The sequence below is a fragment of the Carcharhinus amblyrhynchos genome, chromosome 1, assembly GCF_965287045.1.
Source record: "Carcharhinus amblyrhynchos chromosome 1, sCarAmb.v2.hapA, whole genome shotgun sequence".
NCBI lineage: Eukaryota > Metazoa > Chordata > Chondrichthyes > Carcharhiniformes > Carcharhinidae > Carcharhinus > Carcharhinus amblyrhynchos.
In genome coordinates this window covers 57375457-57394225 of record NC_137324.1, presented here as the reverse complement: position 1 = coordinate 57394225, position 18769 = coordinate 57375457, and the positions used below count along the sequence as shown (strand labels likewise).

The following is an 18769-nucleotide window of genomic DNA, read 5'->3' as shown; positions in this document are numbered from 1 at the left end:
GTACCCGTTTTTGGGCGTGAAAATTTGGTAAAGTCAGGCGTGAGGCGAGTAGCATGATCTGCACCGCTTCTGTGCTGGTTCCCCTTTTACCAAGGCCTGAAAATGGCCATGATTGGGAAAGCACCCAAAAGATGCATGACAGCCACTTAAATGCATTTGCATGCATTGACTTAATGGGCTAAACACCCAACCTTACCGGCACTTCCCCCTTTATCACCACGTTCGCCCATCCAGGATTGGTTCGAAACAGACATGCTGCATATATAAGTCTGACTCGGGCGCTCCAGTTAGTAAGGAAGTAAGTGCTGAACATCCGTAGGCTATCTGCTTGAGATCAGTTGGGGGGAGGGGGAAAGTGGATCACTCCGCCTGAGATCAGTGGGGGGAAAGGGGGCCCACTGCCACTCTGGCAGAAATTGGGAGGGAGGAAGGGAGACCCACTGCCACTCTGCCTGAGATCGGTGGGGGGAAAAGGGGGTCCGCTGCCACTCTGCCTGAGATCAGTGGGGGTAAGGGGGGGTCCGCTGCCACTCTGCCTGAAATCAGGGGGGGAAAAGTGGGTCTGCTGCCACTCTGCCAGAGATTGGTGGGGGGAGAGGTGAGTCCAGTACCACTCTGCCTGAGATCAGTGGCGGAGGAGAGAGAGGCCTGCAAGCAGTTGGGTGGCGGAGAGGGTGAGGGGATAAGAGGGTCAGTAATGTTGTGGGGGTGGGGCAATGTCTATAGCGGCAGAGGGAGGCATTACTCGGCCCGAGAGGGATGTGGCTGGGAACAGCATTCTATTATTTTTTTTCTGCACATGCGCAGTTGAAGGCGCCAATCAGAGCTGCAGAGTTTCGGGCCACTAAGCCCTGCCCACAGGCTTCTGCAGCGCGATTTGAGCTTGCTGATATTTTTGTAGGAACAGTGCATATGGGAGCACCTCAGGATGGGTCTGAAACACTCCCAATTTCAAATCCACCCAGCTCTTAGAATCAAAATGGTAACATAGGGCCTCGTGTCTTTGAATGCTGTCGGTAATGGTGCTGGAATGAGGAGAGAAGCCATTACAGGTTACGCTCTGGCTATGACAGTGCTAGCCAACCGAGTAAGAGGCTGAAAAGTGGCTACAGATCTAAACCCACAAGCCAGATGTTTTCTGGAGGGTACATACCGAACTTCCTTTCCTTCGTTTATGAGTATTTTCACGAGTTCAGCAATGGGGTACTGAGCCTTAGCAGCACAAAGACCATATCCTATAAAAGATATAAAATGTTACAAAATATGATAATGAAATTCTTCAACTATTACTATCATTATTATTTCACAATTTTATTTTCAATTAGGGCTTCAAGAATTATAGTCATAAAACAACAATGTTAAACAAAGTTAAAAAAATGAAATTTGGACACTTTATTTAAAAGGTTCACATTTACCACAAAGCCACTGTTTAATCTCAATGAAGTTACAGAATTATACAGTAGGTATATATTTGGATGTAGAGATGTATTACATCTGATCTGCATTCATTTTTTCTCTTCCAGTTCCTTCTTCAGTCTCACGTTAATATCAGTGAAATAATGGAGTCTATTTGCAGGGAGAAATGTCTGTATATGAACAAGCTGTGACCAAAACTGAAGACAGTTCGAGTTCAAGGTTAAACCTAGATGTGAGTAAGCAACTGGCTTGCTGTAGGTGCTTATTAGAGAAGCAATGTCAAGGTGAAGGTGATGGGAATGAAAAGGGTGCATGGAGTGCATGCCCGATAGAGATCAGTGATCAGTTAGTTATATTACCAATTTGGACACAGAAATCAAATGGAAGTCATTCAAATTTGCAGATGATAGTAGGAGAGACATGGGAGCAATGTATTTACCTTAGAATTCCTCGTGTCTACTTTTCACTCACAGGATTTGGCAATGTTAGTTGAGCCAACATTTATGGTCCATCATTGCCTTAGAGGAGGTGGTGGTGAGTTGCCTTTGTGAATACAATTGGGTAGCTTGCTGAGTACAGCACTATGGATTTGGAATTACAAGTAGATCACCTGTACATAAGAACACTGGATTTCTTACAAGGATACTGTCGGAAAGGTATCGGGAGTCATTATCAGGGAGGATTTTAATTTACAGACTGGAAAATCAAGTGGGAAAAGCTAGCCGAAGAGAGGAATCCTTAGAATGTTTCCGGATACTTTCTCAGAACCGCACATTCTTGCATCAACCTGAGAGCTACATCTGGTACTGCCCAACGAGATAGGGCTAATTAATGAATTACTCCTGCTACCGAGCAGTGAACATAATATGACTGAATTTTACATTCAGTTCGAAGTAGAGAAAATCATGTCTAAGACTAATATTTTAAACATAAATAACGGCAATTATGAGGGCATGAAATCAGAGCGAGTGAAAGTGAATTGGCAAATTAGATTATGGGGTAGATCAATTCAGATGCAATGCCAGACATTCTGGGGATATTTCAGAATAGACAGAACAGATGCATTCCAGTGAGAAAGAAAAATTCCAAGTGGAGGACCCACCATCTGTGGTTAACTATAGAAGCTGAAGACAGTATCAAACTTAGAGAAAAAACATGTAATTGTGTAAAGATGGATGGCAGGTCAGAGGATTCACAGGTGGTGATGGCCTAGTGGTATTATCACTAGACTATTAATCCAGAAACTCAGTTAATGTTCTGGGAACTGGGGTTCGAATCCCGCCACAACAGATGGCAAAATTTGAATTCATTAAAAATATCCTGAATTAAGAATCTACTGATGACCATGAAACCATTGTCGATTGCTGGAAAACAACGTCCTTCAGGGGAAGCAACCTGCACCTTTACCTGATTTGGCCTAAATGTGGCTTTAGACCCACAGCAATGTGGTTGACTCTCAACTGCTCTTGGGCAACTGGGGATGGGCAATAAATACTGGCCAGCCAACGATGCCCATTTCCCATGAATGAATAAAAAACAGATTGAGCAGAATACAAAAAACAGCGAAGAATAACTAACAGAATAATAAGGAGGGGAGACTAAGTGTACAAGAGAGATATTTTAAAATTAATTAACAAAGTGGGTGTTGGCCCTATACTAACTGAGTAAGGAGAATTAATAAGGGAAAATAAGAAAATGGCAGGTGAATTGAACAGGTAGTTTGCATCAGTCGTCAGTGTAGATGATACAAGTAACATCCCAGAAATAGCTGTAAATTGGGATTTGGAAGGAGAGAAGGAACTCAGAAAATCACAATCACAGGAAAGTGGCATTAAGCAAATTGTTGGAGTTATGAGTTGACAAGTCCTCAGGCCCTGATGGTCTTCATGCTCGGGTCTGAATAGAAGTGGCTATTGGATAGTTGGCTTTAATTTTCCAAAATTCCCCAGATTGAAGATTTCATTTGAATGATTCAAAAAGGGAGAAGATGGAAACCAGGGGCAGGATCTTGAGGCCCAGATTCTTCATACGTGGGATCACAGGTGGGGTGTGAAATCCGGACAGGATCAAAATTCACAAATCTCACCGGCAAGATCTCAATTTCCGATTTTCTCCACCCCCTCGCCAGAAACGTAATGGAAGTGAGCGTGATTTCAGTACATTTTAATGAATTTAAATGTTAGCAGGCCTCCCCCCATGATCCCCCCCTCCCTAAATATTCATACCTCGCCAATATTACATCACCTCCGAGGGCGCAGAGGTATGCACAGCCCCAGGAACAGAGGGATACGGTCAGGCAGTGCCCTGGCAATGTTTCCTGGCACAGGCTGGCATTGCCAGACACAATACCAAGGGTGGCCAACTGGAAGTTCCATAGTGCAGGGCAGGAGTGGTCACTGAGGAGTTGAAATGCCAGTGATGACTGTCAAGAGGGGTGCGAAGAATGCCAACAACGATTGTTGGGGGACGGGAGGAACCCCCGCCTGATATCTCCATGGTCTTGGTGGGGTGGGGGGGGTGGTGTTACAGGACAGGAAGGTTATTTTTATTTCTGATCTCTGCTGCTGATTCTACGAGTCCCCATACCGTCACAGCGACGGCGTAAACAACACTCACTCATTTATTTTAAAGAGGCTCAAAACCTGAAGACAAAACATACCAGTTTTCTGACTGAGCCTGACACTCAAATTCTGGAAAGATCACCCCCTCCCCCAGGAAACTATAAGCCAGTTACCTTAACATCTGACACAGGGAAAATGTTTGAAGTTATTATTAAAAGTGTTACAGCAGGTCACATGGACAATTTCAAGGTAATCAGGCAGATATGGTTTTATGCAAGAGAAATCATGTTTAAGCAATTTACTGGAGTGCTTTGAAGAAGTAACATGTTTCATGGATCAAGGGGAACCAGTGGATGTTCAGGCATTTCATCAGGCTCCACATCATGTTATTGTGGAACATAAAAGCTCACAGTCTAGGAGGGAACAAATTGGCATGGATAAAAGAATGGTTAGCTAACAGGAAACAGTTGACATAAATGGATCATTTTCTGGTTGGTAAGAGGTGTGCCACAGGGATCAGTGCTGGGGCCTTGACTCTTTACAATTTATATAAATGATTTAGATGAAGAGATCTAAAAGTATGGTTGCTAAATTAGCTGATGGCATAAAGATAGGCAGGATAATAAGCCATGAAGAGATCATAAGTAGTCCACAAAGAGGTATAGAAAGGCTAAGTGAGTGGGCAAAAATGGAATACAATGTGGGAAAATATGAAATTGTCCATTTTGGCTGAAAGAATAAAGAAGCTTTTAATCTAAATGCTGAAAGGTTTCAGGGGTCTGGGATGCATAGGGATCTGGGTATTCCCCTGCAGGAATTACAAAAGGTTAGTATACGGGTATAGCAACTAATTATGAAGCTAACAGAACATTATAGTTTATTGCAAGGGGAATTCAATACAAAGATAGGGAGGTTATGTTTCAGGGCATTGGTGAGAACACATCTGAAGTATTTTGTACAGTATGGGTCCCCTTACTTAAGGAAAGATGTAAATGCATTGGAAGCTGTTTGGAGAAGATTTACTGGATTAATATCTGGGATGGGTGGGTTGTCTTATGAGAAGAGGCTGGACAGGCTAAGCTTGTATCATTGGAGTTTAGAAGAATAAGAGGTGACTTAATTTGAACAAAGAAGGTCCTAAGGGGCACTGACAGGACAGATGTGGAGCGGATGTTTTCTCTTATCAGGGAATCTGGAACTAGGGGCCATTATTTAAAAATAAGACAGTGATGAGGAGTGGAATTTTCCCATCCCGTCTGTAGTAGGCAGTGGGAAGGAGCAGACCACACAAAGGTCTGTTGACCTCGGGTGGGAATCTCTGACCTTGGGGCGAGTACAGCTGGAAAATCCCATCCAAGGATATTTTTTCTCTCAGAGTCATGAGTCTCTGGAAATCTCTTCTTCAGACATTTGGAGGCTGAGTCTTTGAATATTTATTAGGCAGAGGTAGATAGTTTCTTGATAAGCAAGGAGATGAAATGTTATCAGGATAGGCAGGAATTTGGAATTGAGGTTACAGTCAGATCAGCCATGATTTTGTTGCTTGATGGAGCAGGTTCAAAGGTTGTGCGGCCTTCTCCTGCTCTGAACTTGTATTTTAATATGTATGTATGTTTGTATGTTTCCGAATTAGACAGGTTTTTACAGCAATCCGGTAATTTCATAGTCATCATTACCAAGACTAACTTTTTTCCAGATTTATTTAACTAACCTACATTAAGGAGGAAAAATACATCAGACGTTTAGCATGCATCCCTGAAGGAAAAGAAACAGGAAAATGGGGAGATAAGAATTCTGGTCTGAACTGTTTATCCCTTCAGGGGATAGTGAGTACTGATGATGTCATGAGAATCCCACTGCTATATATTTTATGGTGCAATCTGATTGGGAAGCTTTTCAATGTGTCCCATCAGCTCAATCCGGCATCAAAGTGGTTTAGGAAAGGAAAGAGTCACCAAAAAGTAATGTTTTTGAATTGATGAATTTTACTTACCATGTAGAGCCAGAAAAAGCGAGGATGCCCCTTCAGGTCCCACAATGAAAGGTCAGACTCTCCTCCTGCAATCACTTAACTCCCCTAATTGCGGGATCCCAATCTGACAACGTAATGACAAGTTTCCTAACACTTCCGCTGTCCAGGATAGGCAGGAAGTCAGTCTGCAGGTTTTAAATGAGGCCTGGGGCCTCATCGCAGATGAAGTGGATGTTTTCTCAACCCACAGCACTGTACACCCACCCAAAACTGGCGCAGATTTAGACTTGAGGCTGACGTCTCCTTGTCTAGTTCAATTAGGTGCTGTTTCTTTATATTCAGTCTCTCTTTATAATAGTTTAAAGAACACAGCTCTAGCTCAAATCCAGTTCCAATTTTATTTTTGACATTTTATTTGTAAGATCATTGCAAACTGACTTTCATGCTGTATGCTTGAGGGGAGGTGAAACCGAGCTAATATTGAACAAACACAGATTTGTTTGGTTAAGTGCGTGACAATCAATTATTTTAAATCCAAGTGCTAGATATGAAAGATTCTAACATGTTAAGGCAACCAGCAAAAGAAAATGATCAATGATTTCAAAAGGAAATTGGATAAGCACTTGAGGGAAATAAACTTGCAGAGCCATGGGGAGAGAGTGAGGCTATCAGAGTGACTGGATTCCTCTAGACAGCAGGCATGGACTTAACGGGCTGAATGGCCAGCCCACTGTGCCATGATAACTGTATGACTCTATTAAAGAGGCTGGATCTATTTATTGAGTTAGCAGCCGGTTGTTGAGCTAGTCTAAAACCTTAAAGGAAAAGTTATGGTAGGCCAGTGAAAAGCATGCTGTCAAAGCATAGCTTAGTTTTGTGCTGTGACTCATTCACTTGTCTACTCCAGAAGTTATGTAACAGATTTCTACTATAAACACACAATTGTACTATATCATGTTAGCTCAGCCACTTGTTCATTGTTGGTCAAGTAAATTTGCTTAATATCCGAAACAATTAACCAATATGATGCCCTACTTCCAAGACTGCAATAAAATCTTATGGAGGCTAAACAATCATTCCCAAAATTTGATAAAGCTGTGGTTATGCAAAATCTTGTGCAACATAATTTTGTTAGCAGCATGCAGAAAGAGAAACAGCCAAAAACTGATTTGTGGTTACTGGACGATGGATACAATGGCCAAACAGCAATCTGCTGCCTGTACTCCCTCGGCCAGGGGAGTAGACCATACAGCAACCATATAGATTCTATCCATTGCTGAAGGAGGCCATTCGGCCCATCAAGCCTGCACTGACAACAATCCCACCCATACCCTATCACTGTAACGCAATGTATTTATCCTGTCAATCCTCCTAGCACTGACAGGCAACCTGGCATGGCCAATCCATCTAACCCACACATCTTTGGATTATGGGAGGAAACTGGAGCACCCACAGGAAACCCATGCAGACATGGGGAGAATGTGCAAACTCCACACAGTCACCCAAGGCCGAAATTGAACCCAGGTCCCTGACACTGTGAGGCAGCAGTGCTAACCACTGTGCCACCATGCCACTCCACATATATCAGATATACAAGGAAGTTCATAATTCACTGGGAATAAAGAAAAGAAAAACACATTTAACAAACCAGTACACTTGATGAACTCAAATACTGAATCAAAAGTACAATAATTGCTTTAATACACCTTGTAGCAGATCACTCTTCTGAGCAGAAAACATCAGTAACCTTTGAATAAGATTAAAGAAGCTTTTCTGCTTCTGAGAAAAATGTCAATGAACGAAGCAATAAATAGTTTGCAACTGAACATATGCTCAATAGAAAGTGCTTGTTGCCAACTGCATTCTCATCAGAAAACTGAGGAATAGATGACTCTCAAGTCTCTCTCTCCAGGCTGCACTGATTACAATGAACCATTGTCCACTTGGTTCTCCCTGTCTCCACAGGGTGATGCAGCCTTACCCACAGAAATACATTAGAGTCTATTTGAGGTAACCTAAGTCTGTAGGCTTTCTCTAAAGCGTGCTGTAAATTCCTTTAAGCATGTGAAGCTTAGGATAATAAAAAAACTTCTTGACTTAAATTTGAGCTCAACATTCAATCGACACGCCTTGAGTAGCTAGAAATGGATGTTAGGGAATTTGAGGAAATAAATAGTGATGTCTTAAGGAGTGTACATATAACAGGGAAGGAGGTGCTGGAAGTCTTAAAGCACATCAAGATCGGTAAATCCCCAGGACCTGATAAAGTGTATCCCAGGGAGACTAGAGAGGAAATTGCGGGTCCCCTACCAAAAATATTCGAATCATCGATAATCACAAGTGAGGTGCCTGAAGACTGGAGGGTGGCAAATGTTGTGCCTTTGTTTAAGAAGGGCTGCAGGGAAAAGCTTGGGAACTACAGGCCAGTGAGCCTCACACCTGTAGTAGGTAAGTTGTCAGAGGGATTCTGAGACAGGATCTGCAGGCATTTAGAGACGCAAGGACTGATTAGGGACAGTCAGCATGGCTTGGTGAGTGGAAAATCATGTCTCACAAATTTGAGTTTTTTGAAGGGGTAACCAAGAAGGTAGATGACGACAGTGCAATTGATGTTGTCTGCATGGACTTTAGCAAGGCCTTTGACAAGATACTACATGGTAGTTTGTTGCATAAGGTTAAATTTCATGGGATCCAGGGTGAGGTCGCCAAATGGATACAAAATTGGTTTGATGACAGAAGCCAGAGGGTGGTTATAGAGGGTTGTTTTTCAAACTGGAGGCCTGTGACCAGTGGTGTGCCTGAGGGATCTGTGCTGGGTCCACTGTTATTTGTCATTTATATTACCGATTTGGATGAGAATTTAGTTGGCATGGTTAGTAAGTTTGCAGACAACACCAAGATCGGTGGCATAGCAGACTGTGAAGGCGGCAATATGGGTACAGCTCAGGAATAGGAAGGGTGTAGTCACAATGTTGGCGGTTTACTATAGACCACCCAACTGCCAGCAGGAGATAGAAGAACAGATACGTAGATAGATTTTGGCAAGGTGTAAAAATGACAGGGTGGTTGTGGTGGGAGATTTTAACTTCCCCTAAATTGACAGGATTCACTTAATGCTAGGGGTGTAGATGGGGCAGAGCTTGTAAGGAGCATTCGGGAGGGCTTCTTGAAACAGTATGTAGATAGTCCAACTAGGGAAGGGGCCATACTGGACCTGGTATTAGGGAATAAGCCTGGCCAGGTGGTCGATGTTTCAGTAGGGGAGTACTTTGGGAACAGTGACCATAATTCAGTAAACTTTAAGGTATTGATGGATAAAGATAAGTGTAGTTCTCAAGTTAAGGTGCTAAACTGGGGAAAGGCTAATTACAACAATATTAGGACAGGAAGAATGTAGATTGTGGGTAGATGTTTGTGGGCAAATCAACATCTGGTATGTGGGAGGCTTTCAAGTGTAAGTTGATAAGGATTCAGGACTGACACATATGAAGAATAAGTACGGCAAATTTTGAGAACCTTGGATAACGAGAGATATTGTGAGCCCAGTTGAAGAGAAAAAAGAAGCATTTGTCAAAGCTAGGAGGCTGGGGACACACAAAGCAAGTGTAGAATATAAGGAAAGTAGAAAGAAACTTAAGCAAGGAGTAAGGAGGGCTAAAATGTGGTCACGAGAAAGCATTGGCCAGCAGGATTAAGGAAAACCCCAAGGTTTTTTATACATATATAAATAGCAAGAGGATAGCCAAGGAGAGGGTTGACCCACTCAAGGATAAGGGAGGGAATCTATGCGTGGGGCCAGAGGAAATGGGTGAGGTATTAAATGAATACTTTGCGTCAGTATTCACCAAAGAGAAGGACTTGGTGGATGATGAGTCTGGGAAAGGGTATGCAAGTAGTTTGAGTCATGTTGAGATCAAAAAGGAGGTAATGATGTTCTTAAGAAACATTAAGGTAGACAAGTCTCCAGGGCCTAATGGGATATACCCCAGAATACTGAAGGAGACAAAACAGGAAATTGCTAGAGCCTTGAGAGAAATCTTTGTATCCTCACTGGCTACAGGGGAGGTCCCAGAGGATTGGAGAATAGGCAATATTGTTCCTTTGTTTAAGAAGGGTAGCAAGAATAATCCAGGTAATTACAGGCCAGTGGGCCTTATTGATAGGGAAATTATTGGAGAGGATTCTTCGATACGGGATTTGTTCCCACTTGGAATCAAGTGGACGTATTAGTGAGAGGCAACATGGTTTTGTGAAGGGGAGGTCGTGTCTCATTAATTTGATCGAGTTTTTTAAGTGAGTAACAAAGATGATGGATGAGAGTAGGGCAGTGGATATTGTCTACATGGACTTCAGTAAGGTCTTTGACAAGGTCCCTCATGGCAGAGTGGTGCAGAAGGTAAAGTCACATGGGATCAGTGGTGAGCTGGCAAGGTAGATACAGAACTGGCTCGATCAAAGAAGACAGAAAGTAACAGTGGAAGGGTGCATTTCTAAATGGAGGGCTGTGACAAGTGGCGTTCCTCAGGGATCAGTACTGGGATCTTTGCTGTTTGTAATATATATAAATATAAATGATATGGAGGAAAATGTAACTGGTTTGATTGGTAAGTTTGCGGATGACACAAAGGTTGGTAAATTTGCAGATAGCGATGAGGACCAGCAGGATATAGATCAGTTGGAGACTTGGGCGGAGAGATGACAGATGGAGTTTAGTCTGGACAAATGTGATGTAATGCATTTTAGAAGGTCTAATACAGATAGGAAATATACAGTAAATGGCAGAACCCCTTAGGGTATTGATAGGCAAAGGGATCTGGGTGTACAGGTACACAGGTCACTGAAAGTGGCAACCCAGGCAGAGAAGGTAGTCAAGAAGGCATACGGCATGCTTGCCTTCATCAGCCGGGGCAATGGATTTAAAAATTGGCAAGTCATGTTATTGAACATTAATTAGGCCGCACTTGGAATATAGTGTTCAATTCTGATCGCCACATTATCAGAAGGATGTGGAGGCTTTAGAGAGGGTACAGAAAAGATTTACCAGGATGTTGCCTAATACAAAGGACATTATCTATGAAGAGAGGTTGGAGAAACTTGGTTTGTTCTCACTGGAATGACGGAGGTTGGGAAGTGACCTGATAGAACTCTACAAGATTATGAGAGGCATGGACAGAGTGGATAGTCAAAAGCTTTTTCCCAGGGTGGAAGGGTCAATTACTAGGGAGCATAGATTTAAAGTGTGAGGGGCAAGGTTTAAAGGAGATGTAAGAGGCAGAATTTTTACACAGAGGATGGTGGGTGTCTGGAACTCGCTGCCGGGGGAAGTAGTAGAAGCAGATATGGTAGTGGCTTTTAAGGGGCGTCTTGACAAATACATGAATAGGACGGGGATAGAGGGATATAGTCCCCGGAAGGGTAGGGAGTTTTAGTAAAGTCGGCCAGCATGGTCGGTGTAGGTTTGAAGGCAAAAGGGCCTGTTCCTATGCTGTAATTTTCTTTGCAATGGTATCTTGATCAATTGGGCCAGTGGGCTGACGAATGGCAGATGGAGTTTCATTTAGATAAATGTGAGGAGATGCATTTTGGTAGATCAAACCAGGGCAGGACTTACTCAGTTAATGGTAGGGCATTGGGCAGAGTTACAGAACAAAGAGATGTAGGGGTACAGATTCGTAACTCCTTGAAATTGGAGTCACAAGTGGACAGAGTGGTGAAGAAGGCATTCGGCATGCTTGGTTTCATTGGTCAGAACATTGAATACAGGAGTCAGGACGGCTTGTTGAAGTCGTACAAGACATTGGTAAGACCACACTTGGAATACTGTGTACAGTTCTGGTCATCCTATTATACAAAGGATATTACTAAACGAGAAAGAATGCAGAAACTCCCCTCCCCGTGATCTCCATCCCATCCTCTCTCATCTGCTGGTAACGAAGAGTTACTGGCAGCTCTTTTGGGTGAGTACAATTCCCACAACCCACACCCACCCCCCACCATCTCTCCCCTCCCCCAAAATCCGGGGGGGTCCTAAATCCTGGTTAAGGCCTGGCATTGGCCAGGCAAGTGCCCAGGCACTTACATTTTGTTTGACTCTCATCCACGGAGGCGATGCAGGTCCCCCTGCCTGTTCTCCAACCAATGGGCCACCCTCATTAAATCCAACCCCATGACAATTTTCCCAAAAAAATACAAACTCGAATCAAATCAATATCAAAATCTATTTTGTGCATGAATGTCTCTGGAGGAATTCAGACCAAAGGCAAAGGATACGGACCAAATGTGGCATGGTTAACATCTTGTGCAACTTTATTCGTAAGAAGTGAATGACATTTGGAAAGGTCTCGTGCAGTTTCACATGGTATTCCTACACAAAGCAAGAATGCCGGCCATAAAAGGTCACCCAACAGCATGGTCATCAACCACAGGAATTCCAAACCTCCCAGGCCAACATCAAATCCCAAGTTTCCTTTTAAAGTTCAAGTTAAACATCTTCAGAAAAATAAGTTTACTTCTCATCTAAACACTGACCTGGAATGATGATGATATCATCGGCCCCTTTGATCATCTCAATCGCCTGATTCACACTGATTTCAGTGTGGGTGCCAGTGATTTCCATCGGTTTACCAGTGCCAGTAGATGAAGTACCGTAACCACCGAGAATGACATTGAACAGAGAGCGGTTCATCGCCTACATTAAAAGACTTCAATATATTAAGTTTTGTTACTTTGGTTTCATTTTTGTTTGGTTTCATTGCTGCACAGGAATTTACTTCATAATTTTCTAAGAATTTTGGGAGAAACAGAATAGTCCAGGCAAGAGACTTTAAGGGGAAAAGCTGCCTGTAAATAAACGTCCTGGTAAATGTGAAGCAACTGCAGCCTGCCTCTCTGTGGTATATCTTCATAACTGCAATGTCACGTACACATTCACCAATAATTTGTATTTTAAAACTGGGCAGAAAAATACATTTACATTTCGAATGCTCGAAAAGCAAAATCAAATAGGGAAAGGATTTTGAGCTTTGTGATCAGGTTGTTGGTGTTGGGGTCACATAGAGGTCCTGACCCTGCAATGTGACAGGAGGAGTCACCCAGCAATGACTTTTACTGATTTGGTGAATTAATGGCCGAAGGGCACACTCGCCATCCAATTAAGGATGGGAGGTGAGCTCTTGTAGCTAGAGGGCCAACAGGAGGCGCACTAGTACGGAAGGTGCTTGCTGCAACCTGGCACTGCAGGTGAGGGTAAGAGAGAGCACCTCCACCTTGAGGCAACCTCTCAGGAACTTGTAAATTAAAATTTTGAATAAAACAATAGCCCCAGCTGTTGAGCCACTATTGTGGAGGGGAGGGTCCCCACAGGGTGACCTGTGGCAACAGCTGTCGCCTTATAGGTGAGGAGGGCCTCAAAGACTGTCTTGGGGATACTGGTTCTGCCACCAGCAGGGCACCTGTTCCCAATGTTGCGGGGCCTTGCGGGCAGAAAATGACCCAAAAGTGGGGTAATGCCAATGAACTGGCACACCAACCTCCATTGGGATATTATGCACCTGCGTGCTTCTGTTCCCACACCTATATCGGGGTGAAACATCTGCCCCAGGCTTAAATCATGCCACAGAAAACAGGCCAAATGTGTGATATTTGTGATTGCAAGCCTGAGCTATCACAGGCAGGAAAATCAATATTTGAGAAGGAGGAAGAACCAGTCACTATAAAATTATTGGAATATACGCAGAACACTTAACTAATAAATATCAAGTAAAATACTACCGAAGGATAAAAGACCAAAAGCAGGTAATAGTAAGAAATAAAAATACTAACGTAGAAATGTCAATGGACATCAAAGAAATTTAAGGAGAAAGCGATGAAAAAGAATAATCAGGATTGAGTAGTAGCTTTGTGAATGTTTCAAGCATTCAAACACAACTCAGAAGTTATCGGCATTAGATAGGATGGCTATAATGGGGAGGGACTGGATTAGGAAGGAAAAGGGAGTGGACCAGCAGTAATGATGAGGAGTTCTAAGGCAAAGATAGGAAGTTGTATCTTGACCATGAAATTGTGGAGCTGAGAGAGTGGGGGAGATCTGCAGACAGTTCAGAAATATGCAAGTACAACAGGACAACAACTCTGGGTAACCTTATCTCTGTGAAGACAAATTGGAATAAAGATAACAAATGCAGTCAGGGTATGGAGATGCTTGTTAGACCACAGCCAAAACTAACAGCAGGATCAGTCCATTTATGAGCCAAAGAGAGAAAAAGATGCTTGACTTTGTTCTGGAGAATGAAGCGGGGCAAATAAATGCTGTGACAAGCCATGAACAGTTGGGAGACAAGTGGCTAAGTTCAGTGTAAGAATAGAAAAGATTGATAAAGAGTCAATGATGAGGAAGTGCTGGGCGGGAAACAGGCAGAGATCAATAAGATTAAACAGGACCTGACCCAAAATTATTGGGTAGGGAAGTTAGCAAAGGGGTCAAAGGTAAGCAACTGGAAATCTTCAGATAAATGATGAATAGAAAACTAAAGCCAACATTGGGGCAATCTTACCAGCCCGCCCGGCCGATCGATAGGTGGGGCAAGTTCAGGTCCAATTTCTCATCTCGCGCAATCTTACCGGCACCACATATAAATCATTTAAATTAAACTTACATCTTATTTCAATGTTATTAGCCAGCCTGCAACTCAATCATCTGGGCTTACTTGCCTCTGTGGCATTGCCGCGAGAGGTTCTCTCTGGTGAGGATCACGCTGGTCCCCAGCAATGGTTGAGCAGACATGATGGCCTCGCCGGTACAACTACTGAAGCCCTTCCTGGGTGGTCAAGGGCAAGACGGGGTACCAGTGTCAGCCTGACACTACCCACCAAGCACCAGGCAATGCCAAGGAGCAAGGCCTGTCGCATATTCCGCATTAGAGATCATGAGGATGAGAGAGGGGCGGACTGAACCAGGCCTTGGGAGGCGGGAGGGGGATGGTTGAAGGTGGGGTACGTCATGGGGGTAGATCAGTCTGGGCAGTAGGGGTGGGAGGCCATGGGTGTAGATCAGTCTGGTTAGGGATGGTCATGGTTGGCTTCAGACCCCTGCAGTAGCTGGGGTAGGGGGGCGGGGGAGCCTGCTTTAGGCCATAAAGGCTGGCAGAGAGAGGCTGCGTGACAGGTCTGTTTGCTCTTATTGCACATGCGCAATAGTGCCCTCTGCTGCTCTCAGCCAATTTTCAGGCAAACTAAGCTCTGCCTCCTCCTCTGTAGGCAAGAAACAGTTTTTGCTGAGATTTTTTGTCTAAATGCAAAAGATTGCAGATTTGGACTGCTCAAAAAATGGATCAGAAGCCCTTCCATTTTCATGCTTGTTCTGCACTTCGAATTCTTTTCACAAGATTGCACAACCCCTACCCATTATTAGATTAAAAAGAAGGATGAATCAAAATGGAATTCCATGGGTTAAGAGAGATTTAAACTAAACTGAGAGTGTAACTGGAAGCGTACAATAAAAATAAGCCTAACAAGACCGTGTAATAGTGAGGGAAAGTGGAAGTTATAATGGCTAAATAGGAAGAATAATAACAATTAGAAAATACAAAGTGAAACAGTAAAATTTCTTGATAAATTAGAGAATAATTTAGGCCATTTCGGGGTGAGAAAATGAGTTAAGGTATGAATTAAGATGATATAGTGTAGGTGTTAAATAAGCTCTTTCAAAACAATAATGATCGAGATGTGAACATAACTCCTTATCAACAATTATTAAATTTCAAAAAGGTAATCAATTGACTATGAACGCAAATCCTGAGGATGTGAATTTTTATGCACTATATAAATGGTATAGCTGATAGATTTAACTGCAAGAAAGGAATTTGGAAAACAAAAATGGTCAGAACTCAGTGGATAATTCATCAGCATCTGAAGGCTGTTGAAACAAGGGCAGCCAAGAGGAGAAAGCACAGGCTCTGGGTCATAATTTATCAATTCTTCTTAAATAAATCACTAAAGGCCAGCGTACATAATCCAAAAGGTCATTTCAAGGGTGTTGGAATTCAAATATATATAAATATCTATTCTCAGGATACAAATTAAAAAATGCTATTTTCTCCATATTTATCTTAGCAATTATCTTTCTCAGATGCCCAGTGACATTCACAATTCCCTCCTTTCATTAAGGTCACTGGTTCATTTTAGCAGCTAACCAGCAACTTGAACTCCCTTTCCATCTGCACAGAAATACCCCACGGTCTCAATGTGCACGTCTTTCTGACAGAACAACTTGAAACAAGAGTTTGTAATGGAGACTCGTGGATGCAGGTGCAAACAGATAACCTGCCACAGATACTCGGCATCTGTCCAAATCCTTTATCTGGGAGAAGTGAGAAGGGTTTTCACTACCCAAGGAAGGAATCTCAGAGCTAGGGATCAGAACAGTTTTTCCTAAGTTTTGTATTCAGTGTTGGACTTGAGGACTTCCAAGGCAGCTCTGCTGTGACTCAAAGATCCCTCTACGCTTTAACCTGAAACTCAAAAGGAGTTCATTGTGAACCCTCTGAATCTTACACTAATTATCTTTGATGGTTGTCTGATTGAGATCACCATCCCTCTCAGCTTAACTTCCATTACAATTAATAAATACTGCTATTGAATTTCCACAAATAACATTCCAAAATGACTGCTATGAGAAGGAAATCTATAGGGGCTGGGGAGATAGCTTTGGTGTTCAAGATCATTAAATGATTTAAACAGTAGGACACATCTTTCCTCTTGTGGCAGAGCCCAGATGATAGGGCATAATCTTAAAATCAGAGCTAGGCCATATGGACATGTTGTCAGGAAGCACTTCTTTACACAAAGGGTAGTGGAATTCAGGAACACTCTGTCCCCAGGAAGCTGCTGAGGTTTGGTCCATTGAAAATTCCAAGAGTGTAACGGACAGATTTTTGTTAGGAAATCAAATTAGCTGTTATGGATATAAGGCAGGTAGATGGAGTTAAAATGTAGACCAGCCATGAAACAGGCAGGGTTCAGAAGGATGAAAGGTGATCACACGCAAGTTACAGGACTGATCAGGGCACATGCTGAGAAGTTGTTTTATCTGACTGGAGAGCCTGGAACTGGGGATCATAGTCTCAGGATAAGGGGTCAATCACTGAGGAAAAGTTACTTCACTCAAGAGAATTGCAAATCTTTGGAATTCTTAAACCATGCATGATCAGTGGTTAAATATATTTAAGGCTGAGGGGGATAAATTATTGGGCACCGGGAGGAAATCAAAGAATATGGGTTTAGGGCAGGAAGTGAGAGTTCAGCCATGACTGGACTGAATGTCAAAGATGCTTTGCCAGGAACGTGTAGCCTACACCTGCTCCTGTTCCTTACGTTCTTATTAAAAATCTAAAGAACATTGATGTGATATTAACAGCACAAACTGAAATTTAATGTACTCAGCAAATACTTTCCCAATGTATGAAACAAAATGTAGAAATGCTTTGCTTACCACACACATGATGTAGGAGAGGATGGCACCAGAGGAACCAATCAGGGCACCAACAATAGTTAGCAGGTTATTGTTCAGCAGGAACCCTTCCGCACACAGAGCCCAGCCTGAGTAACTGTTAAGCACAGTGATGATCACAGGCATATCAGCGCCACCAACAGCAGCTGTTAACGTGACACCCTAAAGGCGAAACAAAGCAAGTACAAAATAACTTACAAAGCGCACAAAAAAACTACCCCGAACAACACAATGTTGGGGGCTTAGAGTAATTCCGGAAAGTAACATAATCTTAGAAGAGGATGACAAAATCTATTTAACTCTTGGGTTAGAGAAAACTGCCTTTTTGAAACTCAAGTCTCTCAAATCTTGGAATTACAATTATTTCACAGCCAAGCGAAAACAAAAAGAAACACAATCATGGGCCAGAAATCTATGGTCCTGTGTGTGTGTGTGTGTGTGTGTGTGTGTGTGTGTGTGTGTCTGTGTGTGTGTGTGTGTGTGTGTCTGTGTGTGTGTGTGTGTGTGTGTGTGTGTGTGTCTGTGTGTGTGTGTGTGTGTGTGTGTCTGTGTGTGTGTGTGTGTGTGTGTGTGTCTGTGTGTGTGTGTGTGTGTGTGTGTGTGTGAACAAGGATTCCCTCAGGTTCCCCCTCACCCCAGCCTGGCTGTAATTTCACACTGGGTGGGCAGGGCCTCAGACAGGAAACCCGTCCTTGCTGCCATTAAGGCCCTTAAGTGTCCACTTTATGGCCATACTGAACACTTCCATGGGTGTCATTTGTTGCTTTTGAACAGTATGGTTTGGCAATTTCAGAGAGCATTTAAGAGTCAACTGCATTGCTGTGGGTCTGGAGTCACATGTGGGTCGTACCAGGTAAGGACATTCGCAAACTATGGGCGGGACTTTACGGCCTTGCTCACCCTGAAACTGTAAGATCCCGCCCAAAGTCAATGGACCTTTCCGACGTCAATGTCCCTCACCCACTCTGATTCTTTAAGCAGGCGGATGATAAAATTCCAGCATACATGTTTTTCTAATGATAGTCAATGATAGTTTCATGGTCACCATTGCTGAGACCAACTTTCAGTTCTAAGTTCATTTATTAAATATAAATTCCATCAGTTGCTAAGGTGGGATTTGAACCCGTTTCCCCAGGGAATTAGTCAAGGCTTCTGTAATACTAGTCCAGTGACATTACTACTATGCCATCATTTCTCCCCACCACCCCCCCTCCCCCAAATACACCATAAGTCTCAGCCTTAATAACAATAAACACCTATTACCCAAAATGTTTCTATTATAGGCCGAACAGAGGAAAACTCTAACTCTCCAAT

At 43.0% G+C, this 18769-nt stretch overlaps 1 protein-coding gene across 1 annotated transcript in view; it reads right to left on the bottom strand.

The window, feature by feature from the left end:
* Nucleotides 1-18769, bottom strand: part of LOC145349379 (NAD(P) transhydrogenase, mitochondrial-like) — a 109328-nt gene that overhangs the window by 22327 nt on the left and 68232 nt on the right. Inside the window, exons 16-18 of the mRNA XM_080197901.1 lie at nucleotides 17438-17617; nucleotides 12478-12637; nucleotides 1154-1235 (exon numbers count right to left, since the gene is read on the bottom strand). Coding sequence (XP_080054027.1) covers nucleotides 1154-1235; nucleotides 12478-12637; nucleotides 17438-17617 — 422 coding nt within the window. The remainder of the gene's footprint in view (nucleotides 1-1153; nucleotides 1236-12477; nucleotides 12638-17437; nucleotides 17618-18769) is intronic.